The sequence below is a fragment of the Lissotriton vulgaris genome, chromosome 1_2, assembly GCF_964263255.1.
Source record: "Lissotriton vulgaris chromosome 1_2, aLisVul1.2, whole genome shotgun sequence".
NCBI classification, from domain to species: Eukaryota; Metazoa; Chordata; class Amphibia; order Caudata; family Salamandridae; genus Lissotriton; species Lissotriton vulgaris.
The window spans coordinates 286,647,167-286,672,415 of record NC_141686.1 but is presented as its reverse complement, the minus strand read 5'-3'; the positions used below and the strand labels follow the sequence as shown (position 1 = coordinate 286,672,415).

Genomic DNA, 25,249 nt, shown 5'->3' with positions numbered 1-25,249 from the left:
CATGCACTTTTCTCCTGCTTATCGAAGATCGCTGTTTCTATGAAATAACAGTCCGCCCACAGGCGATATATGAATCTTTAAAATAAATGCTTCTTATTTTTGGCCCTTTATTGATTACATTGTGTTTTTATGTGTGTATGCTCTGCAGAATGGCATGCTGTGGAACAAGGTTCCGATTCACATTGTTGTCACAGGCTGCCCTTTAAATGACTATGCAAAGGAAGAAATTTTATATGATGGCATTTCATGCTACATCACATTATGCTCAAGCGCTTCGAAGGTTTAATTGCTAGTGACAGAGCAAGGGTGGCATGGGGCATAATGCATAGAAGGCAAATGGACCCCATCATATGATTGTGGTGCAGTGGGACTCTCGGAGCCCTGGACCCCAGCCTCTCTACCTGCTAGGCCACTTATATATATGTCCCTACGTTTAGCGCTAGGAAGGCCCACCATGATGATGTCACGTTTGTTCTCAGATGATTCACACCCATGCTTTGTCTCGCCATACGCTCTTTAAAGTACCTTTACAGCACTTGCTGCACTGACTGAAAAGCGATAGAAATACCTGCCCACAGCACTAACATCACGACTCTGATGCATGAATTGAATTTACCGAGTGTGTTAACACATAGTCACGAGCATTGTAATATCTGTGAGAAACCATATCTGCGACCCAGCCAATTCTAATAGCAAGTTGAAGCATGCAAACCAGGCGCCCCCCCCATCATTGTGCATCAGTGGCGTCTCATTACATGTCTCTTAGACGCCTTCCTTTGACCTTCAACTACACACGGGGACGAAGCCACAGGAGCCAACGCCGCCTGGACTGGGTACAAATTGGCCAACTGAGGCCGCACACTGACATGGTCCTTTCTTTCCAGGTACAATTCGTTCTGATCTCAAATGCTTCAGAAGGATGACAAGCAGATTGTCTCTTTGGTATCGTGAAACTGTGACCCAGAGGTCTTTCGGATTCTTCTGCAGACAACTGAACGGTATTTATGGCTGATTGTAAAGCATGTGATTAGAGGGAGAGAGGTTCTTGAAAGTCAGCACTCAAAGTGTGTTTGCACAGGAACTATGCCATGCATCTGAGGGTTGTATCAGTGCGTGCAGCCAAACAGGGACCAACAACACACAAGAAGATGAGATGTAAACTCCATTCTGTTCATGAATGACCTTGCAAACACCACCAGCACAGGCAGCAACAAATACAACGTGTAGGGCCCGCTAAAACAGATGACCTTTTTCACTTTCGAAATTGAAAGATAGCATTTGTTAGAGAATCATTCCCACATGCATGCGCCATAATCACTCTGTACCATGCGTGGGCACTCATTAGCTGCGAGCAGTGGCACGGTGACAAATGTAGCAGAGCGCCTCTAAGAACTCTTTTACTGGCCATCTGTGAAAAGAAGGCATGCCGCCATTAAACGCACACAGCTGTAAATATATACAAACCCCAAGAAGCAAATGACAAAAAATGACTAAACTTTCAGCTCAAACAAATCACAATGTTTAATGCATGCCGCTGCCGCGCGGAGCAGCTCTGATCTTTGCAGAGGGGACTCGGGCGATAGGGAAGGCTGGCCCAGAAACGCCTCGTGCACAGGCGCATGGGATATGAAAGATCCCGCGCTCCTCGCGCCCCATAGAAACTTTCTTGCAGACGTTTGATTGAGCATGTTGAAAGACTGACACAAAAATTGGCGCGCCGGGTCAGGATAGATGACAACACAGCAGCCCGAAAAATGACGGCGTCGAGGAAAACGAAGAGTCTGAGCAGCGCCATTAAATCCAGGGAAACTGCTGACATAAATGAAATAATGGTAAGCCAAAAAATAAATAAATACAATGAATACCTGAAACCGGATACACGGCCGCCCGTCAAATATAGTTAGTGGGAAAGGAAACATTGTGAACTGGTAGCATGCCGGAGGGAAGCCGGATGGGGGCGGGAGAGCCTGGTGGGGGGGGGGCGGGAATGCGAGTGAGGGGAGGAGAAGTGTGGCAGGCGATTAGGGAGATGCGCGTGCTTGTGTGGTCATGTGACCCGCTTTTGTGGTCACGTGACTCACATGCACTGTGAAGAAACCGCAGTGGTTTGACGAGTCGATCGAGCACTTGAATTTTTGCCTATTAAATTCGCAAGCGAATGATAATAGGCGAAACCTAAAAAGTTAGGGCACCGTCGGTGTCGAGAAGCCTTGTTTCTCCTGCAACTATTGAGTTCTCCTGAAGTATGTTTTAGTATGACTTCTTCTTTAAAATCTGCTATTAGAACTTAAAAATCAGTGGATGTGAGTTGTCAGTGGAGGAAAATATTGACATGAAATACAAACTGCGTGAGATTTTTATTGTCAAGTAATTTCCTAATAACTTATTTATGCCCATTTTATGTATTTACCTTGGTTTCTTTTATGACCATATAGTTGTGCTGAGCATTCACAAGGTTTTCACAGGATGTGAAGCAGCTGCTTTTTATTTGTGCACTATGCTGGGGGCTGGAAGTGTCTGTAAGGGGCTGTGGGTCCATGTTTGTGGTGTCTACTGTGCTGTGTGATATTTGTTTGTACTCTTAGCCAGATGATGCACATTTGTGGCTCGGGCCGGATAATGCTCATTTGTGATCTGTGCCGGTTGATGCACTTTTGTGTCCTGGGCTGGATGATGCATGTTTGTGGTCCAGGCCGGATGATGCACGTATGTGGTCTGGACTAGCTCATGTATGTTTGTGATCTGTGCCAGCTGATGCATGTTTGTGGTCTGGGCTGGATTGATGCATGCTTGTGGTCTGGGCTGGATTGATGCATGTTTGTGTTCTGGGTCCCAGTGATGCATGTTTGTGGTCTGGGCCATATTGATGCATGTTTGTGGTCTAGGCCATATTGATGCATGTTTGTGGTCTAGGCCATATTGATGCATGTTTGTGGTCTGGGCTGATGCATGTTTGTTGCCTGTGCTGATGTATATTTGTGGTCTGTGCCGGATTGCTGCATGTTTGTTGTCTAGGCCGAATTGATGCAAGTTTGTGGTCTGGGCCGTATTGATGCATGTTTGTGGTCTGGGCTGATGCATGTTTGTGGTCTGGGCTGATGCATGTTTGTGGTCTGGGCTGATGCATGTTTGTGGTCTGGGCCGGATTGATGCATTTTTGTGGTCTAGGCTGGATTGATGCATGTTTGTGGTCTGTGCCGCATTGATGCATGTTTGTAGTCTGGACCGGATTGATGCATGTTTTTGGTCTGGGCCGGATAGATGCACGTTTGTGGTCTGGGTCTGATTGGTGCATGTTTGTGGTCAGTGCCGGATTGATGTATGTTTGTAGTCTGGGCCGGATTGATGGATGTTTGTGGTCTGGGACGGATTGATGGATGTTTGTGGTCTGGGACGGATTGATGCAGCTTTTGTGGTCTAGGCCGGATTGATGCATGTTTGTGGTTTGGGCCGGATTGATGCATGTTTATGGTTTGGGCCGGATTGATGCATGTTTGTGGTTTGGGTCGGATTGATGCATGTTTGTGGTCTGGGCTGGATTGATGCATGTTTGTGGTCTGGGCCGGATTGAAGCATGTTTGTGGTCTGGGCCGGATTGATGCATCTTTGTGGTCTGGCCTGTATTGATGCATGTTTGTGGTCTGGTCCGTATTGATGCATGTTTGTGGTCTGGTCCGTATTGATGCATGTTTGTGGTCTGGTCCGTATTGATGCATGTTTGTGGTCTGGTCCGTATTGATGCATGTTTGTGGTCTGGTCCGTATTGATGCATGTTTGTGGTCTGGTCCGTATTGATGCATGTTTGTGGTCTAGGCTGATGCATGTTTGTGGTCTGGGCCGGATTGACGCATGTTTATGGTCTGGACTGGATTGATGCATGTTTGTGGTCTGGTCCGATGCATGTTTGTGGTCTGTGAGGCATTGATGAATGTTTGTGGTCAGGACCGGATTGATGCATGTTTGTGGTTTGGGCCGGATTGACGCATGTTTATGGTCTGGACTGGTCCGATGCATGTTTGTGGTCTGGTCCGATGTATGTTTGTGGGCTGGTCCGATGTATGTTTGTGGTCTGTCTCGCATTGATGCATGTTTATGGTCTGGGCCGGAATGATGCATGTTTGTGGTCTGGGTCAGATTGATGCATGTTTGTGGTCTGTGAGGCATTGATGAATGTTTGTGGTCAGGACCGGATTGATGCATGTTTGTGGTTTGGGCCGGATTGATGCATGTTTGTGGTCTGGCCCGGATTGATGCATGTTTGTGGTCTGGGCCGAAATGATGCATGTTTGTAGTCTGGTCCGTATTGATGCATGTTTGTGGTCTGGTCCGTATTGATGCATGTTTGTGGTCTGGGCTGATGTATGTTTGAGGTCTGGGCTGATGCATGTTTGTGGTCTGGGCCGGATTGACGCATGTTTATGGTCTGGGCCGGATTGACGCATGTTTATGGTCTGGACTGGATTGATGCATGTTTGTGGTCTGGGACAGATTGATGCATGTTTGTGGTCTGTGAGGCATTGATGAATGTTTTTGGTCAAGACCGGATTGATGCATGTTTGTGGTTTGGGCCGGATTGATGCATGTTTGTGGTCTGGCCCGGATTGATGCATGTTTGTGGTCTAGCCCGGATTGATGCATGTTTGTGGTCTGGCCCGGATTGATGCATGTTTGTGGTCTGGCCCGGATTGATGCATGTTTGTGGTCTGGTCCGTATTGATGCATGTTTGTGGTCTGGTCCGTATTGAAGCATGTTTGTAGTCTGGGCTGATGCATGTTTGTGGTCTGGGCCGGATTGACGCATGTTTATGGTCTGGACTGGATTGATGCATGTTTGTGGTCTGGTCCGATGCATGTTTGTGGTCTGGTCCGATGCATGTTTGTGGTCTGGTCCGATGCATGTTTGTGGTTTGGGCCGGATTGACGCATGTTTATGGTCTGTACTGGATTGATGCATGTTTGTGGTCTGGTCCGATGTATGTTTGTGGTCTGTGTCGCATTGATGCATGCTTATGGTCTGGGCCGGAATGATGCATGTTTGTGGTCTGGGCCGGATTGAAGCATGTTTGTGGTCTGGCCCGGATTGAAGCATGTTTGTGGTCTGGCCCGGATTGAAGCATGTTTGTGGTCTGGCCCGGATTGAAGCATGTTTGTGGTCTGGCTCGGATTGAATCATGTTTGTGGTCTGGGCTGGATTGATGCATGTTTGTGGTCTGGACTGGATTGATGCATGTTTGTGGTCTGGTCCGATGTATGTTTGTGGTCTGTCTCGCATTGATGCATGTTTATGGTCTGGGCCGGAATGATGCATGTTTGTGGTCTGGGACAGATTGATGCATGTTTGTGGTCTGTGAGGCATTGATGAATGTTTGTCAGGGCTGGATTGATGCATGTTTGTGGCTTGGGCCGAATTGATGGATGTTTGTGGTCTGGGCCGGATTGATGTATGTTTGTGGTTTGGGTCGGATTGATGCATGTTTGTAGTCTGGGCCGGATTGATGCATGTTTGTGGTCTGGGCTGATGCATGTTTGTGGTCTGGGCCGGATTGATGCATGTTTGTGGTCTGGGCTGATGCATGTTTGTGGTCTGTGCAGGATTGATGCATGTTTGTGGTCTGGGCTGATGCATGTTTGTGGTCTGTGCCGGATTGATGCATGTTTATGGTCCGGGCTGATGCATGTTTGTGGTCTGGCCCGTCTTGATGCATGTTTGTGGTCTGTGCCGGATTGATGCATGTTTATGGTCTGGGCTGATGCATGTTTGTGGTCTGGCCCGTCTTGATGCACTTTTGTGGTCTGGGCCGAATTGATGCATGTTTGTGGTCTGGACCTTATTGATGCATGTTTGTGGTCTGGTCCGTATTGATGCATGTTTGTGGTCTGGGCTGATGCACGTTTGCGGTCTGTGCCGGATTGATGCATGTTTATGGTCAATCGCTGGTCCTGTCGAGAATAGACTATGGCAACGCTATCTTCGCTGAAACACCTAAAGTCCACCTCGCTCCACTCAAATCTGTGCTCCACCTAGCAGCTAGACTTATCTCCGACTACAAACGTTTCGATCACATCTCCCCCTCCCTGAACACCCTCAAATGGTTACCCATCGAAGACAGATCCACCTATATGATTTCATGTATCGCACACAAAGCCCTTCACCAAAACACCCCAGGTTACCTCTCAGATAAACTTCACAAAGCAGGCTGCGCACGACTGACGAGGAACACTAACGCCCTCACTCTTATCCACCCCCCTGTTTAAGAAGAAAGGCACACAAGTTCGCTCCTTCTCCGGTAACGCTCCCTCCATGTGGAACTCCCTGCCTAAAGACCTACACTGTAACCCCTCCTACTTCTAAAAATAACGTAAATTGTTCCTCCTCGACAAATACTGGGGTCCTTATTACCTACCTCTGACAATGATCTCACGCGATACAACCCCGTCATGTCCCCCTCTACTGCCCTCCAATTCTATCCCCTCCTCTTTCTCCCACCAATCCCCCCTCCCTCACGCTGCTCTTCCCCCCTACCCTCCCCATCTACTTATAACTCCCAAGCCCTACGCACGACCTCCCACTGATTTACTAATCCTGCTACTCCCCGAACTCCTACTCTCTTCTTCCGCTCTTTTTTCTCTTCTCTCTCACCCACCCTCCCTAACCTAAGTTCTCACTACCCACGTTAGCTTAATATAGTTGTTCTGTAAAAAGCTTTCGTATTTTATCTGCTTTCTTTGTTATATTGGCTCTTGTTTTGTTCAAATGTTTTTAAATGCTGTACCTCCTCACATTCCTGTAAAGTGCTCGAACACCCCTGGGTCTAGCACTATAGAAAACCTTTAAAATAAATAAAATAATAAATGCATGTTTGTGGTCTGGGCCGGATTGATGCATGTTTGTGGCCTGGGCTGATGCATGCATGTGGCCTGGGCTGATGCATGCATGTGGCCTGGGCTGATGCATGTTTGTAGTCTGGGTTGAAGCATGTTTGTGGTCTGGGCTGGATTGATGCATGTTTGTGGTCTGTGCCGGATTGATGCATGTTTGTGGGCTGTGCCGGATTGATGCATGTTTGTGGTCTGGGCTGATGCATCTTTGTGGTCTGGGCCGTATTGAAGCATGTTTCAATCGATCAATAAGTCAGAACATTTGTAAAGAGCACTACTTACCCGTGAGGGTCTGAAGGCGCTGGGGGTGGAGGGCGGGGGTGCTGCTACTGTTTGAATAGCTAGGTCTTGAGGAGTCTTCTGAAGGTTAGCAGGTCCTGGGTCTGCCGTAGGAGGATGGGGTAGGGTGTTCCAGGTCTTGGCGGCGAGGTGGGAGAACGATCTGCCGCCGGAGGTCGCTCTTCGGATGCGGGGGACTAGGGCCAGGTCAGCTGAGCTGGCGGTTGGGGGTGTAGAAGCGGAGTCATCTTTTGAGGTATGTTGGGCCGGTGTTGTGGAGTGCCTTGTGTGCATGGGTGAAGAGCTTGAAGGTGATCCTCTTGTTGACGGGTAGCCATTGCAGGTCTCTCAGGTGGGGTGTGATGTGGCTGCAGCGAGGGATGTCGAGGATCAGGCGTTCAGAGGCGTTTTGTATGCTTTGCAGTCATTTAAGGAGCTTGGCCGAAGCTCCTGCGTAGAGGGCGTTTCCGTAGTCCAGCCTGCTGCTGACGAGGGCCTGGGTGACCTTTCTTCTTGTTTCGGTGGGGATCCACCTGTAGATCTTGCGGAGCATGCGGAGGGTGTTGAAGCAGGAGGATGAGGGGGCGTTGGCCTGCTTTGTCATGGCGAGAGTGGAGTCGAGGATGAACCCTAGGTTGCGTGCGTGATCAGTGGGTGTTAGAGCTGTTCCCAATGCGGTCGGCCACCAGGAGTCATCCCAGGCTGTTTGTGGTCTGGGATGGTGCATGTTTCTGGTCTGGGCTGATGCAAGTTTGTGGTCCGGCCCGTATTGATGCATGTTTGTGGTCTGGGCCGGAGTGATGCGAGTTTGTGGTCTGGGCCGGAGTGATGCATGTTTGTGGTCTCGCCCGGATTGAGGCATGTTTGTGGTCTGGCCCGGATTGAGGCATGTTTGTGGTCTGGCCCGGATTGAGGCATGTTTGTGGTCTGGCCCGGATTGAGGCATGTTTGTGGTCTGACCCGGATTGATGCATGTTTGTGATTTGGGCCAGATTGATGCATGTTTGTGGTCTGTTCCGGAATGATGCATGTTTGTGGTCTGGGCCGGATTGATGCATGTTTGTGGTCGGGCCGGATTGATGCATGTTTGTGGTCTGTTCCGGAATGATGCATGTTTGTGGTCTGGCCCGTATTGATGCATGTTTGTGGTCTGGGCCCGGATTGATGCATGTTTGTGGTCTGGCCTGGATTGAGTCATGTTTGTGGTCTGGCCCGGATTGGTACTTGTTTGTGGTCTGGGCCGGATTGATGCATGTTTGTGGTCTGCGCCGGATTGATGTATGTTTGTGGTCAGGGCCAGATTGATGTATGTTTGTGGTCTGGCCCGTGTTGATGCATGTTTGTGGTCTGGCCCGTGTTGATGCATGTTTGTGGCCTGGCCCGTGTTGATGCATGTTTGTGGCCTGGCCCTTATTGATGCATGTTTGTGTTCTGGCCCGTGTTGATGCATGTTTGTGGTCTGGCCTGTGTTGATGCATGTTTGTGATCTGGCCCGTATTGATGCATGTTTGTGGTCTGGCCCGTATTGATGCATGTTTGTGATCTGGCCCGGATTGAAGCATGTTTGTGGTCTGGTCTGGATTGATGCTTGTTTGGCGTCTGACCCGGATTGATGCATGTTTGGGGTCTGGCCCGTATTGATGCATGTTTGTGGTCTGGCCCGGATTGAAGCATGTTTGTGGTCTGGTCTGGATTGATGCTTGTTTGGCGTCTGACCCGGATTGATGCATGTTTGGGGTCTGGCCCGGATTGATGCATATTTGGGGTCTGGCCCGGAATGATGCATGTTTGGGATCTGGCACGTATTGATGCATGTTTGTGCTCTGGCCCGGATTGATGCATGTTTGGGGTCTGGCCCGTGTTGATGCATGTTTGTGGTCTGGCCTGTATTGATGCATGTTTGTGGTCTGGCCCGTATTGATGCATGTTTGTGGTCTGGCCCGGGATTGAAGCATGTTTGTGGTCTGGTCTGGATTGATGCTTGTTTGGCGTTTGACCCGGATTGATGCATGTTTGGGGTCTGGCCCGGATTGATGCATTTTTGGGGTCTGGCCCGGAATGATGTATGTTTGGGATCTGGCACGTATTGATGCATGTTTGTAGTCTGGGCTGATGCATGTTTGTGGTCTGGCCCTTATGGATGCATGTTTTTGGGTTGATGTGGATTGATGCATGTTTGTGATCTGGGCCAGATTGGTGCATGTCTGTTGTTTGAGTGGGGAGGGGGCATGTTAGCAGTCTGAACCGAGGGCTGTATGTTTATTTTCGATCCTAGGGGCTGCTTGTTTCTGTTCGGTCCTGGAGGCTGCTTTGGTGGGGGTTGAACTGAGGGGTTTATCTGTTATAACCAAGGCAAGCATCTGTGGAAGTAGACACATTATTAGGTGACTGGTGCACTGGCACGGTATGGGTGTGCATGGTACATCACACTTTCATTGTACTGACTAAGTTATTTTTTTTTCTTGCTCCTGCGGACAACAGGAACTGGACTGGGAGCTGAAGGGGAGTGAACTGCAGTAAGTACTTTGGCCTGGGACATGCCATCAAATGCTAATATTTATTTATGCAATTTTGTGCCACCCATTAGCTACACGTCCACTCCCCTCTTTGTGTTTGCTGCAGATATCCTGTTATTTACTCGCTGTCTTCTTGGTTCCTTGCAGGTCAGTGGGTGCTTGTGAGGAGATTGAGATTTCAGAAAGCACTGTAAACCATGGGACGGAAGACATTGGTACCCACAGCTTTGAGCTGCTGCGTGTCCTGGGAAAAGGTGGCTATGGAAAGGTATGAAAGCTTCATTAGTTGTAGTCACAGAAGTGTTAAGAAATCAAAGCACAACCACAGAAAATACTATCTATGTGTACAGTCAAAGGAGACTGAACACCTGAGGCACAGTGTTCAGTGGAGACCATGGCAAGAGTGCCCTTTCACTTTTTTATTTGTTCCTTCCTCAGCCACATCTGTGACCCTGAAGATGTTCTACAGACCACTTGGGGTGACGTCAAACGGGAACCCATATGTGCTTCAGTCCAGTTGTATATTGATCAACTGTTTCCTGACTGCAAACACGACTCGTGCCCTGTCCATTATTTCCTTTGCGCATTTTAATTCTATGTAGCACCTGCTTATGTAGTGCTTGCGGTAAGGCTCGAGCACTATATATGCGCTGGCACAAAATATACTGTGTCTTTCCTGTCCCTCCGCCTCTTTCAACCAGTTGTTAACTCTATTGAACAGTAGCCTGTAGAATTGTGTTCTTGCATACAGACCACTACCCGCGAGTGAGGTGCTTTGTCTTCCCTTTTTCTTCTGATAAGTTTCAATCTTATCTTTCTCTTGATGAAGCCTGAGCAAGGCACCACTTTTGTAAGATAGTTTCCATGGCGACAGATGCAAACAGCACAGTTGATTGGCTAGATTATGTTAGGTGTTGCTAGATTGTTCTGTGATTGTGTTCCAGGGAGTAAGACTATCCCCAGAGCCTCTTAGTTCTCGCCCCTTCTTTGATCGCGACAGATTGTAATCCGTGTTGCTCCACTTTGGGAGAGAGGTGAGTACTTTGGAAGTTGCACTTGGTAATGTGTGATGCTAGTACCTGATAATTCTCACTGACTGATTTGACACTCAAGCTCTGCAGCCATGTTGCTTTGGGATTCTGAGGCTCCACCCCTTTCAAAATTGAACTGTAAGAAACATCATTGTTCTACTGTGAGGAAAACCGACTTAAAGTTGAAGTGAGTGATTGCATAGATCCCACTCAGTCATGATCATCTGTCCCCTGGGAGTAAGCCTGTTTCTGTGAGGAGTCATGGGCATACCCAGGTTAGTTTGGCACAGCAACACAAAAAATACAGTGAATCAATAAAGTAGAATTTCCAAACCAAGGGTAAAAGAAAATGATGTAATCATTTAATTGACCGCAATCAAACGGAGGCATCGGAGATGTTCAACAGCAAATTGTCTTATTTTATGATTTTTAGGCTCTGGTCTGAAAGTGAAAAATCAATCTCACTAATAAACTGGCTGTGATTTTTCGAAAATTGCCACCCGGGGGGCCGTAAACAATTTGGTTTGCCACCAAAACAGAGCAGTGCCCTCTCTCACCCCCAAGGAATGGTTTCACAAGAGGACAGTGTTAGTCTAGACTGACCGCTCCAGGTGTTTGCCAGCATCATGTGATCACATAAAATAATTATACATGAAATAAAATGTTACATATAAAGGGATTGTTTTGGGTCAGTCCCACTTACTGTTGCTCACATTAGATTTGACGTGTTGAATGGTCCAGGAGGTCAGCGTACATGGAATTGGGTAATATGCCAGCCCCTGTCAGTGATTGGCTGATGCCAGTGTCATTCATGTTTTAATCATCCCACGTTTCAGCTTTTAAGCTCTTGGCATGTCAGACAGGGTGAGCGGCTGCATTTGCCCTATTTACTGTTTTGGTCTAATGTTTGTAAATGGTGAGTGGTGAACGGCAAAGGCGTTTACCTTTATTACATTTTGTCATAGTCGCTGGGTAAGGAGGCTTGGGAGTGGTACTGAACAAGGGACAAAGCGCATTTTGGCTACCACACATTTCCATCATGTTCTTTTGCTTATGGCCACAAAAGGCGCACGCTGAAACAGCTGCATTCAGATTGCTGGTGCCTCCCCTGAATGACCGTTTACTTCTCCCTACGAAATATTTGTCTTGAAATCTTGCCATTTTAAGAACTTTGCCAGTAGTCATTCCCTTGAAATAACCTGGGACACTTGTTTTCAACCTTTCAGGCAGTGGCAGAAAATCTGTAATTCTATTTGTTTGCATAAGAACTTGTAATTGTGACAGTGATACTGAACCTACCCCACCACCCCCGAACACATGTCCAATTGGCTAGAAATCCACAGGAAGATTCTAAATGGCGGGCATGATATCAGAGGCCTCTTTGCTACTTCAATTCTCTTCTCTTCTCTAAGACAAGCTAACTTTAGCTAGCTGATCTGTATAATTATTTATGCCTAATATTGGTAAATTTAGAAAAGAATCAGTGGGTGGATGAATGGGCGAATAACTTGGCACATGGTTGGATGAGTGGGTTCAAGGGATGAGTGAGTGAGCAACAATGGCATAATTAGATATCATTTTCTTGCCACTGGTAGATGGCGGCAGCACCCTGGGCCTTGGCATCTATGAACTCGCTCATCTCACCCATTCATCCATCCGTTAACTAATTTGCCACTTTATCCATCCAACAATCCTTCCTTCTGTTCACTTACCCATTCTTCCATTTTTGCACTCCGTTTACTCAGCCATTCACTCATCTGTACATTGATTCATTCATCCACTCACTAGTCTGCACAGGCACACATACAAAACCAGCAATCATTGAAATTGCATTTAAAATGAAAAAAGCCTTTTTCCCTTTGCCACTGCTTGTTAGGAAAATGCTTTCAGTTAAAAACTACATATACTCTTGCACAAAGGAAGTGTCTGTTTTGAAAAACATTGGGAATAGCAAATGTCCAGCAGTTTCTTAAGTTCTGTACCTACCCTAATGGGACTCCAAAATTTCCCAAATGTAGAGAAACTGCTGGACATCACCTTACTGGTTTAAGTGGGGTTACAGCTTATTGTTACTTTCATCATGCCCACAGGCAGCCACCAGTGACTTCTCCGATTTTCTTACAAGTAGACTGCGCTACTTCTATTTTTTGGGACTTCCATGCTCAAACGAGAAGAAGCTCCACAGCTGGGTGTGACCAGGGAATGTTTTGAGTAGTGACAGAATGTCACATCCCTTCCTGGAGAAGGTTTTCATGGTAGTGACACTAATTACTTGTATAAAATATTAAGTCCACTGGTGCACTCTGATTAGCTTTAAGACATATAAACAAGCTTTTGTGATTTATAAAATAAAAACCCTATTTGGATAGGTTTTTAGTTGCCTTTATAACTGCGTTGCAAGAACACATTTCTTGCCCGTCTCTCCACTGAATTGATGTGGAAATAGATCTTTTAATCCTGCCGCGATTGAAAGCAGTACAAAAGGGGGTGGTGATGGACTGAGCATCTGAACCAATCAAACGCTCACACCCAGTCAACCGATCTGGGTTTAATCCATCACCGTTCTTTAGCCCACTCTGCCACCCCAGTTCAGACATGGCCATATCCAAATCAGTCTGACCCTGTGCCTCATGGGAACAGTCCAGCCCGAACTGCCAAGCCATGCCTTCCTTGGACCAGAAACAAGCTTCCTAGGACCGGTTTCTGGCATTACAGCTGTCTTCAGCCCGGCTTGCTTGAATCCAGTGGCAAACTGAGCAAGGGACTCAAGTCTGAGCATACCCTGCCAACTTATGGCGAACAAAGCAGTACAAAAGGGGGTGGTGATGGACGGAGCATCTGAACCAATCAAACAATCACACCCAGTCAACAGATCTGGGTTTAATCCATCACCGTTCTGTAGCCCACTCTGCCACCCCAGTTCAGACATGACCATATGCAATCAGTCTGACCCTGTGCCTCATGGGAACAGTCCAGCCCATGGGGTACAGGGTCAAGACTGATTTGCATATGGCTGGGTTCAAGCTGGAATGGCATGGTGAGGCCCGGATCTCTGTACTGGGGTGAATGTATGACATTGGTCTGGATTCTGTCCATCAGCTGTTGTTTTTGCATTTATCACCCCGAGTGGGACGGGTATGCACAGACGTGAGTCCCGTGCTCTCCATGCCACTGGAATCAAGCTATCCAGGCTGATGAGGGCTGAAAGCCCGAAACTGGTCCTAGGATGCTTGTTTCCAGTCCAGGGAGGACCAGGCTTGGCAGTTCGGGCTGGACTGTTCCCATGGGGCACAGGGTCAAGACTGATTTGCATATGGCTGGGTTCAAGCTGGAATGGCATGGTGAGCAAAAAAAACGATGGATTTAGGCCCAGAACACTGTACTGGGGTGAATGTATGACATTGTTCTGCATTCTGTCCATCCACTGTTGTTTTTTGTGTTTGAAAGCAGGTAGATTGGCTGCTGCTTCACTACTAACATAGATTTCAGCTCATATTGAATCGAATTTTGGATATATAAAGTGCCTGGTTACCCTGACGGAATGTCCCTGCGCCAAGAATAGCCACATATCAGGGTCAGAAATACTCAGAAGCAAGTAGGCCCAATGCTCTTTCTAACTCTGTCTAAAGACCCAGGTCTTCAGGCTTTTACGGAAACTTGCCTCAGACTGTTCAAGTCTTCGGTTGAGTGGAATTGAGTTCCATAGCCTGACTGCACAGAGACCAAAGGAGCAGCTCCAGCAATCAAGCGCGACAAGCTCAGAGGATCACTGCCAGAGCTGCTTCCCCAGATCTCAGTACTCTGGAAGGGGTGTAAACATTGATCAAGGGGAAGAGATACCGGGGACCCCTCCGATTCATTATCCTGTGTATAAAACACAGAGCTTTAAATGAGATTCTGTGCTTAAAAGGAAACCAATGAAGATCAGCCAAAACAGAGCTAATGGTGGTCCATTTCAGAATTCTTAATAGCATCCGGGATCCTGCATTTTGTACTCTTTGAAGCATTGCCAGTCTGCCCTTAGAAATCCTCAAGTAGAGCTCATTGCAGTAGTCAAGCCGGGACACCAGTAATGCCTGTTTTACTGTTTTTTGTGCCAAGTCTGGTATTAGCCTAAACAATTTCTTTAACAGCCTCCGCGCCCCGAAACAGGTGCCCACAGTGGCCCTGATCTGGCATTCAATTCAAATAATCTTTATTCGGATAGAAGTAACCATAAAAGCACAGTTCATCACCACCAGCAGGAAAAATACAGTACCAAAGATAGGCGAGTGTCAAAGAGGATGCCTAGATTTTTCACTTTAGGTTTGAGAATAGGGTGGGGCCGAGATCAGCAGGTCACCACTCCGAGGACAAGATTGAGGGCTGTTTCCCAATCACCAACACCTCTGTTTTATCTGTATTTAACTTCAGACAGCTAGCCTACATCCATGTTGCTAGGTTAGCAAGACATGATTTAAAATTTACTGCCGCCTTATCATCATTATGTGGTGTGAAAACTAGCTGAGTGTCATCAGCATATGACACTATATTCACTCCATGGCCCTCGATAACGTCAGCCAGTGGGAGGAGATAGAAGTTAAAAAGAGTAGGGTTAAGTTCTGATCCCTGGGGCACTCCCCACTGTAAGAGGATGGTGTCAGATGTATATGGCTTCTGAGTTACCTGGAAAGAGCATTTATTGAGAACATCTCCAATCCAGTAAAAAGCTCGACCCTTTATGGCCTGTGTCCACAATCGTTCCAGCAGCACAGTGTGCGAGACTGTATCGAACGCTGCGCTAAGATCTAGCATGATGAGAGCCCCAGTTTTCCCTTCGTCGGCCACCCTGCGTAGCGTCTCTCAGGCCAGAAGCAAGGCAGAGTCGGTACTATACTGTGGTCTGAAACCCGATTAAGTCTTATGGAGGAGATTGTTCTCTGTGATGAACTCCGTCAGTTGAGAGTTGTCATATTTTTTTCAGCCAATTTTGCCAGGAAAGGAAGCAGAGAGAGAGGGCGAAAATGTTCTGGTTTAGAGTCAATCAATCAATCAACCACGGCATTTATATAGCGCGCTACTCACCCGGGAGGGTCTCAAGGCGCTGGGGGAGAGGGGTGTGTCACTGCTCGAACAGCCAGGTCTTGAGTTGCTTCCTGAAGGAGAGATGGTCTTGGGTACGCCGAAGGTGAATGGGGAGAGAGTTCCAAGTCTTGGGTGCCAGGTAGGAGAAGGATCTTCCTCCGGCGGTGGCTCTGCGGATGCGTGGTACGGTGGCGAGTGCGTGGCTGGTTGATCGTAGCTGCCGCGTGGGCGTGTAGAAGGTCATGCGGTCGTTGAGGTACTTGGGGCCCAGGTCGTGTTGAGCCTTGTGTGCGTGGGTGAGGAGTCTGAACGTGATTATCTTGCTGACAGGGAGCCAGTGCAGTTCTCTCAGGTGTCCGGTGATGTGGCTGTGTCGGGGGATGTCCAGGATGAGTCGTGCGGAGGCGTTCTGGATGCGTTGGAGTCTTCTCTGGAGTTTGGCTGTGGTTCCGGCGTAGAGGGCGTTCCCGTAGTCCAGTCGGCTGGTGACGAGAGCCTGGGTGACGGTCTTCCTGGTTTCAGTGGGGATCCATCTGAAGATCTTGGGGAGCATGCGCAGGGTGTTGAAGCACGAGGAAGAAACGGCGTTGACTTGTCTGGTCATTGACAGGGAGGAGTCCAGGATGAAGCCCAGGTTGCGTGCGTGGTCCGTTGGTTTGGGAGCGGTGCCCAGGGCCAGGGGCCACCAGGAGTCTTCCCAGGGTGATGATCCCAGGATGAGGACTTCCGTCTTGTCTGAGTTCAGTTTAAGGCGGCTGTTCCTCATCCAGTCGGGGACGTCTTTCATCCCTTCGTGTAGGTTGGCTCTGGCGGTGGTGGGATCGTTGGTGAGGGAGAGGATCAGCTGGGTGTCGTCGGCGTAGGAGATGATGTTGAGGTGGTGTTGGCGTGCGATGGCTGCGAGGGGGCTCATGTAGACGTTGAAGAGGGTCGGGCTGAGAGAAGATCCTTGTGGTACGCCGCAGATGCCTTCGGTGGCCTCGGATCTGAACGGAGGGAGGCGGACTCTCTGGGTTCTTCCGGTGAGGAACGAGATGATCCATTCCAGCGCTTTCTCTCGGATTCCGATGTTGCTGAGGCGCTTCACTAGGTTGACCGTGTCGAACGCTGCGGAGAGGTCCATGAGGATGAGGGCCGCTGTTTCCCCGTTGTCGATCAGGGTTCTGATGTCGTCGGTGGCTGCGATCAGGGCGGTCTCTGTGCTGTGGTTGGCCCGAAATCCGGACTGCGAGGGGTCGAGGAATCCGTTCGTCTCGAGGAAGGCGGCAAGCTGTTTGTTGACGGTCTTCTCGATGACTTTGGCCGGAAAAGGAAGGAGCGAGATGGGACGGTAGTTGTTGTGGTCGGTGGGGTCCGCCGTTTGCTTCTTCAGGAGGGCGGTCAGCTCAGCATGCTTCCAGCTCTCCGGGAAGGTGGCGGTGTGGAAGGAGTTGATGGTGTCTCGGAGATGGGGTGCGATGGTGGCGACGGCTTTGTTGAAGACGTGGTGTGGGCACGGGTCGGTTGGTGATCCTGAGTGGATGGAGTTCATCGTGCGGATGGTGTCTTCGGTGCTGATCGGGGTCCAGTTGCAGAGGGTGGTGGTGGCGGGCGTTGGTTCGGTGGTAGGGTGCGTGGTCTGTGAGTCGAAGCTGTTGTGTATGTCGGCGATCTTGCGGTGGAAGAACGAGGCGAGCGAGTCGCAGAGGTCTTGCGTGGGAGTGATGTTGTTGGTTCCGGCGCTGGGGTTGGAGAACTCTTTGACGATGCTAAAGAGTTCCTTGCTGTCGTGGGCGTTGTTGTCCAGTCGTTCTTTGAGTGCCGCCTTCTTGGTGGCGCGGATCAGTTGATGGTGTTTGCGGGTGGCGTGCTTGAAGGCGGTCCAGTTGTCTGTGGTGTGGTCAAGCCGCCAGGCTTTCTCGAGGGTGCGGCAGTTCTTCTTGGATTCCTTGAGTTCGTCGGTGAACCAGGGGGTTTTCTTGCTGCCGGGTCTGCTGGGAGGGTTCTTTAGTGGTGCGAAGTCATCAGCTCAGGCGGTCAGCCACTTGGTGAGGTTGCTGGCTGCTACGTTGGGGTCCGTTGTGCTGGTGGGAGTGTTCTGGCTGAGAGAGGCGGTGAGATGCTCTGCGGTGATCTTGCTCCAGCTGCGGCGGGGGACCCTTTGCGGTTGGTGGTGGGTCGTAGTTCTACTGAAGCTGAAGTGGACGCAGCTGTAATCTGTCCAGTGGAGTCCGGTGGCGTGGCTGAAGGAGACGTGCTTGCTGGATGAGAAGACTGGGTCAAGCGTGTGTCCGGCGTAGTGGGTGGGGGTGTCCACCAGTTGCTTGAGTCCAAGGTTGGCGAGGTTGCCCAGCAGGGCGGTGGTGTTTCTGTCGTTGTTGTTCTCCAGGTGGAAGTTGAGGTCCCCTAGGAGGATGTAGTCGGCGGAGGGGAGGGCGTGCGGGCTGATGAAGTCTGCGATGTCTTCGCAGAACTGCGTGCGTGGTCCCGGTGGTCTGTAGATGAGGGTGCCTCGGAGGGTGGTCTTGGGGTCGGTGTGTATCCGGAAGTGCAGGTGCTCGGCGGCGGAGAAGGTTTTGTCGAAGTTAGTCGAGATGCGGATGGTGTTCTTGTGTACGATGGCGATGCCTCCTCCCGTCTGGTTGACGCGGTCCTTCCGGGTGATCTTGTATCATCCGGGATGGCTGTGGCGATGTCGGGCGCTGAGGAGGCGTTCATCCAGGTTTCGGTGAGGAAGGCGACGTCCGGCGCAGTTGCGTCGAGCAGGTCCCAGAGTTCCACGGCGTGCCTGTGGACGGAGCGGGTGTTCAGCAGGATGCACTTCAGGTGGTTGCTGTTAGTGTTGGAGTCGGCGGGGGCGGTGCAGGTCCGGTAGCAGGTGAAACGGCAGGCTTTGCAGGCGAAAGGTCCGTTGGTGCGTCTCCGGGTGGCTCGGTAGCAGGCAGGGTTCCGGCCGGCATTGAGTGCGTTGAGAGTGGCGGCGTCGTAGGTCAGTCGTGAAGTCTTGCATCGGCGGTGGGGACCAGGGGTCCTGGCGCTGGGCGCGGTCCAGGCGCGGACGGGCGCAGACGGGCTTGCCTTTGGCGCGCCTTCGGCGCACAATCGGCGCGACCGCTGCGCGGGCGCACGGTCGCCATTTATGGCGAAGTGCGAGGGAGGGAGGAGCAGCTGGGAGGCGGGAGCGGGGAGGGCACAGAAGGAAAAGGGGGCGTGTCCGCTCTCACGGTGGCAGGAAGCGGGGAGCGGGCGGGTGGGCGCAGGGGGGCACTGCAGGGCAAAACTGCACAGGGGGGCACAAAGACACAGTCAAAAGGGGCAAAATGCCTAAAATAGGCAACAAGGAGACCGAATTTAAAGACTAAAAAACACAGTTAAAGCAGGAGACAACAGCGAGTGACGGCGGGGCGTGGTCAGCAGGCAGGCAGGCTCAGCGAGGCTGAGGGCAGCGGCAGACGGGGAGCACACGCTACAGCTGGTGGCCGTGCGGCGCGGGGGTGTCCTAAGAATAGGTCACACTCACCTGCGCCGCACGGTCGCCATTTATGGCCAAGTGCGAGGGAGGGAGGAGCAGCTGGGAGGCGGGAGCGGGGAGGGCACAGAAGGAAAAGGGGGCGTGTCCGCACTCACGGCGGCGGGAAGCGGGGAGCGGGACGGGTGGGCGCAGGGGGCACTGCAGGGCAAAACTGCACAGGGGGGCACAAAAACACATTCAAAAGGGGCAAAATGCCTAACATAGGCAACAAGGAGACCGAATTTAAAGACTAAAAAGACTAAAAAACACAGTTAAAGCAGGAGACAACAGCGAGCGACGGCGGGGGCGTGGTCAGCAGGCAGGCAGGCTCAGCGAGGCTGAGGGCAGCGGCAGGCGGGGGAGCACACGCTACAGCTGGTGGCTGTGCGGCGCAGGGGTGTCCTAAGAATAGGTCACACTCGCCTGCGCCGCACGGTCGCCATTTATGGCCAAGTGCGAGGGAGGGAGGAGCAGCTGGGAGGCGGGAGCGGGGAGGGCACAGAAGGAAAAGGGGGCGTGTCCGCACTCACGGCAGCGGGAAACGGGGAGCGGGGCGGGTGGGCGCAGGGGGCACTGCAGGGCAAGACTGCACAGGGGGGCACAAAGACACAGTCAAAAGGGGCAAAATGTCTAAAATAGGCAACAAGGAGACCGAATTTAAAGACTAAAAAGACTAAAAAACACAGTTAAAGCAGGAGACAACAGCGAGCGACGGCGGGGGGCGTGGTCGGCAGGCAGGCTCAGCGAGGCTGAGGGCAGCGGCAGGCGGGGGAGTACACGCTACAGCTGGTGGCCGTGCGGCGCGGGGGTGTCCTAAGAATAGGTCACACTCACCTGCGCCGCACGGTCGCCATTTATGGCCAAGTGCGAGGGAGGGAGGAGCAGCTGGGAGGCGGGAGCGGGGAGGGCACAGAAGGAAAAGGGGGCGTGTCCGCACTCACGGCGGCGGGAAGCGGGGAGCTGGGCGCAGGGGGCACTGCAGGGCAAAACTGCACAGGGGGGCACAAAGACACAGTCAAAAGGGGCAAAATGCCTAACATAGGCAACAAGGAGACCGGATTTAAAGACTAAAAAGACTAAAAAACACAGTTAAAGCAGGAGACAACAGCGAGCGACGGCGGGGGGCGTGGTCAGCAGGCAGGCAGGCAGGCTCAGCGAGGCTGAGGGCAGCGGCACGCGGGGGAGCACACGCTACAGCTGGTGGCCATGCGGCGCGGGGGTGTCCTAAGAATAGGTCACACTCACCTGCGCCGCACGGTCACCATTTATGGCCAAGTGCGAGGGAGGGAGGAGCAGCTGGGAGGGCACAGAAAGAAAAGGGGGCGTGTCCGCACTCACGGCGGCGGGGAGCGGGGCGGGTGGGCGCAGGGGGCACTGCAGGGCAAAACTGCACAGGGGTGCACAAAGACACAGTCAAAAGGGGCAAAATGCCTAGAGAGTAGCCAAGAGATGGTTTTTTGAGGAGAGGAATCACCATTGTGTGTTTCCACACAGCTGGACGTAAGCCAGCTTCAAACGACAGATTGAGCACAGAACATAATCTGGGAGCAAGTGAAGTCAGCCCCAGCTTCAGAATGGCCGGAGGCGCAGGTTCTAGTGGTGAACCAGATTTGATTTTTTCCGCTAGGGAGCATAGCATTTCCACGGAGATTCTCACAATCTTGAAGGAGCCACCTGGGTAAGGATCGGAATTCCTAATTGAAGACAGGAAGCTGTGATTCTTAGCAGTTTCAGGAAAAGATGCATATATATCTATGAGATTTTATCAGAGAAGTGTGCAATTTCATTACAACTGCTCCTACTCAGTGCCCTGACCGCTAATACCGTGTCCAGGGATGTAAGAGATTTAACAATTCTAAAGATCTCTCGAGGAGCATTCTTCGCCTTGCCAATCTTTTGTGTGTAAAAGTATGTCCGAGCCACCCTGATCTTCTTATGGTATTCCTTTAGTGTAAGCAGGTAGGCCTCTTTGTCTATGGAACACTAGTTCTTCCGCCAGTTTCGTTCTAGATGCTTACATAGTTTTAGTTTGTTAGAGGTCCTCAGTGAACCATCCTGCCGAAGGTCTGAAATGAGAGAAATGTTGCGTTTTTGAGGCGCTATCAGATCTAATGCTTCCTCTAACCATGCAGTGACTTGCAGATTAACGGCCCGTGGACAGTTTTCTATGCATGGGGTGCGGCTGCTCAGGGCAGAAAGGAAAGCCTCCTGACTAACCTTAGGCCAATTCCGAATTTTGATGGATTGGGCCTGTGATGGTTTCAGAATCTGAAAAGGCATAATATAATAATCGGACCAAGCAATACGAATCGGTGAGCAACTTTCACTAGATCAGGGTTAGCAAAATTGGGGTCAAGAATGTGCCCCTGAGTATGTGTGGGTTCCTATACCAACTGTTGGAGCTGAAGCGACTTTAAGGCCTCCGTTAGGTCTACACTTGTGTGTGAGGTTGGATCATCAAAGTGTAGGTTAAGGTCACCTAAAATTAGGAGATTAGAATGTTGCTAAGCGAAAGCCAGCATAGTATCAAGTGAGGCCGTAGTGAAGGAGGTAGCAGCCCCAGGAGGTCTAACAATCAGCAGGCCATTGAAAGAACATTGGTCCGTGAAAGTTAGGGAGAAAAAGGCTACTTTGGATCGGCTGATCTGGACTTCCGATAAATTGCAGTGCAACTGTTGTTTGTATATAACTGCCATCCCGCCTCCCCTCCCCTCCCCTCCCCTCAGGCCGGTCCAACCTTGTAATTGCATAGCCCGTAGGAATGGCATCTAAAATGTCTGGAGAGGACTGAGCATGAAGCCAAGTTTCCACTAGGACGAGAGCAGTCATCTGTCTAGCAACTAAGAGGTTGGCAATTTCAAATCGCTGCTTGGGAAGGGTGAGACAATTTAGTAGGCAATATTGGGCAGACTGTGAACCACACGAAGTGCTTGCGAGACTCTGGCGTAGCACAAAGGAGAATAATACACAAAGGGGGCATGTGTGGGAAATATTTAATGACCTAGCATTGTTACAATCCCTACAAATACTGAAAAAACAAAGTGTAACAATGGGTCAACAAGAAAGTAGTGCAGCTATCTAAATGACTGTGTGTGTATTGAAAGAACACAATCCCTGAATCCAAAGTATTCTTGGTGAAAAAATATGTTCCCATCAGATACCCGTCCTGTACCGCCCTACATCACTTGGGATCCTTCACCCGAAGGAAGTGGAAAGAACCACTTAGGATTAGGTAGATTGTGGCCTAATCAAAATGTGAAGGAATATAAGGTGTATGGGTATAAACTATGTGGTGGTATCAGTGCAAGTAGTAATAACAAATAACTACTGGGATCTTATCTTGACCAAGATAAGATCCCAGTAGTTATTTGTTATTACTACTTGCACTGTTTTTTAACCTTGGGTGTGGGTAGGACCCCAATAAACTCTTTCTCCACTCCCACAACCCAATATTAATTTTCTCACTATCATACGCTACAGCGAGCACTTAATGCACTGCTTATTTATATTTTTTTGTGCCCCCTGATACCACCACATAGTTTATACCCATACACCTTATATTCCTTCACATTTTGATTAGGCCACAATCTACCTAATCCTAAGTGGTTCTTTCCACTTCCTTCGGGTGAAGGATCCCAAGTGATGTAGGGCGGTACAGGACGGGTATCTGATGGGAACATATTTTTTCACCAAGAATACTTTGGATTCAGGGATTGTGTTCTTTCAATACACACACAGTCATTTAGATAGCTGCACTACTTTCTTGTTGACCCATTGTTACACTTTGTTTTTTCAGTAGCACAAAGGAGCACACAGAGCAAGCATATTGTCTTTTTAAATGTTATTCTGGTCACAATTTAAGTTTTAGAATTATGTGCAGGGTGCGGCTACAGCTATCACAGTGCCATGTCTGTCACTTTAAATGTGAGATTGATTTCAGTCGGCTGCCGACGCCCAGGCGTAGCCTGTACTTTGGCATGGCTGCTAAGGTCATGGTGCAGGTTTGTTTCCAGCGTGAGTTGAGTAATCGTCTCAACACACTCATCTGGCAGCGTGCTTCTTTTGTTAGCACTTGACTGCTGACTTGCACCAATGTCACATCTACCAATTAAACAGCCTTATTTATGAATGAAGTTAGGGCTTTTCTACCAATTCCAAACTGCAAAGAGGTGGAACACACCAGCTATTCAGTTAAAAAAAGGGTAGGCTATGCAAATGGATGGACCTCCTGCAGGAACCTTTCCTAAAATAGGAAGTCCCGCTGGAACCTGTTTTGCCTGCTTTGTTCTCTTCTTGGATTGTCGGGCAGATGTGCACCTGTGATCAGGCAAAATGCCATCACTCACAGAGCAAGAGAGCCAGTGGCTGAAGTGGGCTGACCCATTACCCCAAGCAAAATGTAAATGATGGGGAGAGGGGAAGGGGCAGAGAGAGGGGGGAGAGAGAGGGGGGAGAGGAGAGGAAGGCAGAGACAGAGAACAGAAAGTAACGTGCTATATATTACCACTGTGAATGTAGGGAGGGGCTTTGACTCATAAAAGGCGAAGCCGAGAGGGAGTCATGATGCCATGCCTTTCTCTCAGCAATGAGGATGAGGAGCATGCTCCACTCTGCACATATAGTTTATGCCATGGCATCTTGTCCTTTGTTTTTGTTTCAGCAAATGAATTTAACCAAATGAATGATGGAAGAGGTAAAATATCTGCAACAAAATAACACTTGAGAGATGTGTCTGAGGAGAGTTGGATCTCTGTGTAGAGTATTGTTTTATGCAATCTGAAGCTGTAGAACATGTTTTCCAGACTAATTTCACCTTTGCTCTGTAATAATGAATGTGAGAATGTGTACTTATTAGTACAAGTGCTCTAAAAAATGTGGTATTGGGCAACCTTTATTTTAAATGACAGGACGTGTGTGTGTGTGTACATATATTAAATATAACGTTTTTCTTTCATTACTTGAGACTGGCAAGAGCGCTAAAACTGACACCAACTCCACTTCCATATTTTCTGTGGGGACACGGACGGCCAGTCTCTCTCTCTCTCTCTCGTTCTCTTGTTTCTCTCTCTCTCTTTCTCTTGTTTCTCTCTCTTTCTTTCTCTTTCTCTTTTGCGCTCTCGCTCTTTCTCTCTTTTGCTCTTTCTCTCTCTCTTTCTGTCTTTCTCTCCCGCTCTTTCTCTCCCCTCTCACTCCCCTCTCTTCCCCCCTGTTTCCCCCTCTCGTACTCCCTCACTCTCTCTTCCCCCTCCCACTCTCTCTTTCTTTTGCTCCCTCTCTCTCTTCCCCCCCTTTCTTTCTCTTTCTTTCTCTCCCTCTTCCCCCTCTCGTTCTCTCTCTCTCTCTCTCTCTCTCTCTTTTGCGCTCTCGCTCTTTCTCTCTTTTGCTCTTTCTCTCTCTTTCTGTCTTTCTCTCCCTCTCTTTCTCTCCCCTCTCACTCCCCTCTCTTCCCCCCTGTTTCCCCCTCTCGTACTCCCTCACTCTCTCTTCCCCCTCCCACTCTCTCTTTCTTTTGCTCCCTCTCTCTCTTCCCCCCTTTCTTTCTCTTTCTTTCTTTCTCTCCCTCTTCCCCCCCTCTCTCTCTCTCTCTTTCTTTCTTTCTCTCCCTCTTCCCCTCTCTCTCTCTCTCTCTCTCTCTCTCTCTCTCTTTCTCTCTTTCTCTCTTTCTCTCTCTCTCTCTCTCTCTCTCTCTCTCTCTCTCTTTCTCTTTCTCTTTCTCTTTCTCTTTCTCTTTCTCTTTCTCTTTCTCTTTCTCTTTCTCTTTCTCTTTCTCTTTCTCTTTCTCTTTCTCTTTCTCTTTCTCTTTCTCTCTTTTTCTCTCTCTCTCTCTGCTCCCCCTCGCTCCAGTGCATGTGGGGAAGTGGTTGAAAATTGTGCCATGCTTACCACAAAATAGGTGGGATTTCGGGAGGAATAGGAAGGGGTTAAGGGAGAGACAGACACCTACTCAACAAAGAGTAAGCCCATTGCTATTCACAAACTGCACTTCTAAA

At 49.6% G+C, this 25,249-nt stretch overlaps 1 protein-coding gene across 1 annotated transcript in view; it reads left to right on the top strand.

Annotated features, from left to right (window-relative positions):
* The window catches only part of RPS6KB2 (ribosomal protein S6 kinase B2), a 165,718-nt gene that overhangs the window by 19,998 nt on the left and 120,471 nt on the right, over positions 1 to 25,249 (top strand). Inside the window, exons 2-3 of the mRNA XM_086953253.1 lie at positions 9,640 to 9,674; positions 9,822 to 9,942. Coding sequence (XP_086809379.1) covers positions 9,640 to 9,674; positions 9,822 to 9,942 — 156 coding nt within the window. The remainder of the gene's footprint in view (positions 1 to 9,639; positions 9,675 to 9,821; positions 9,943 to 25,249) is intronic.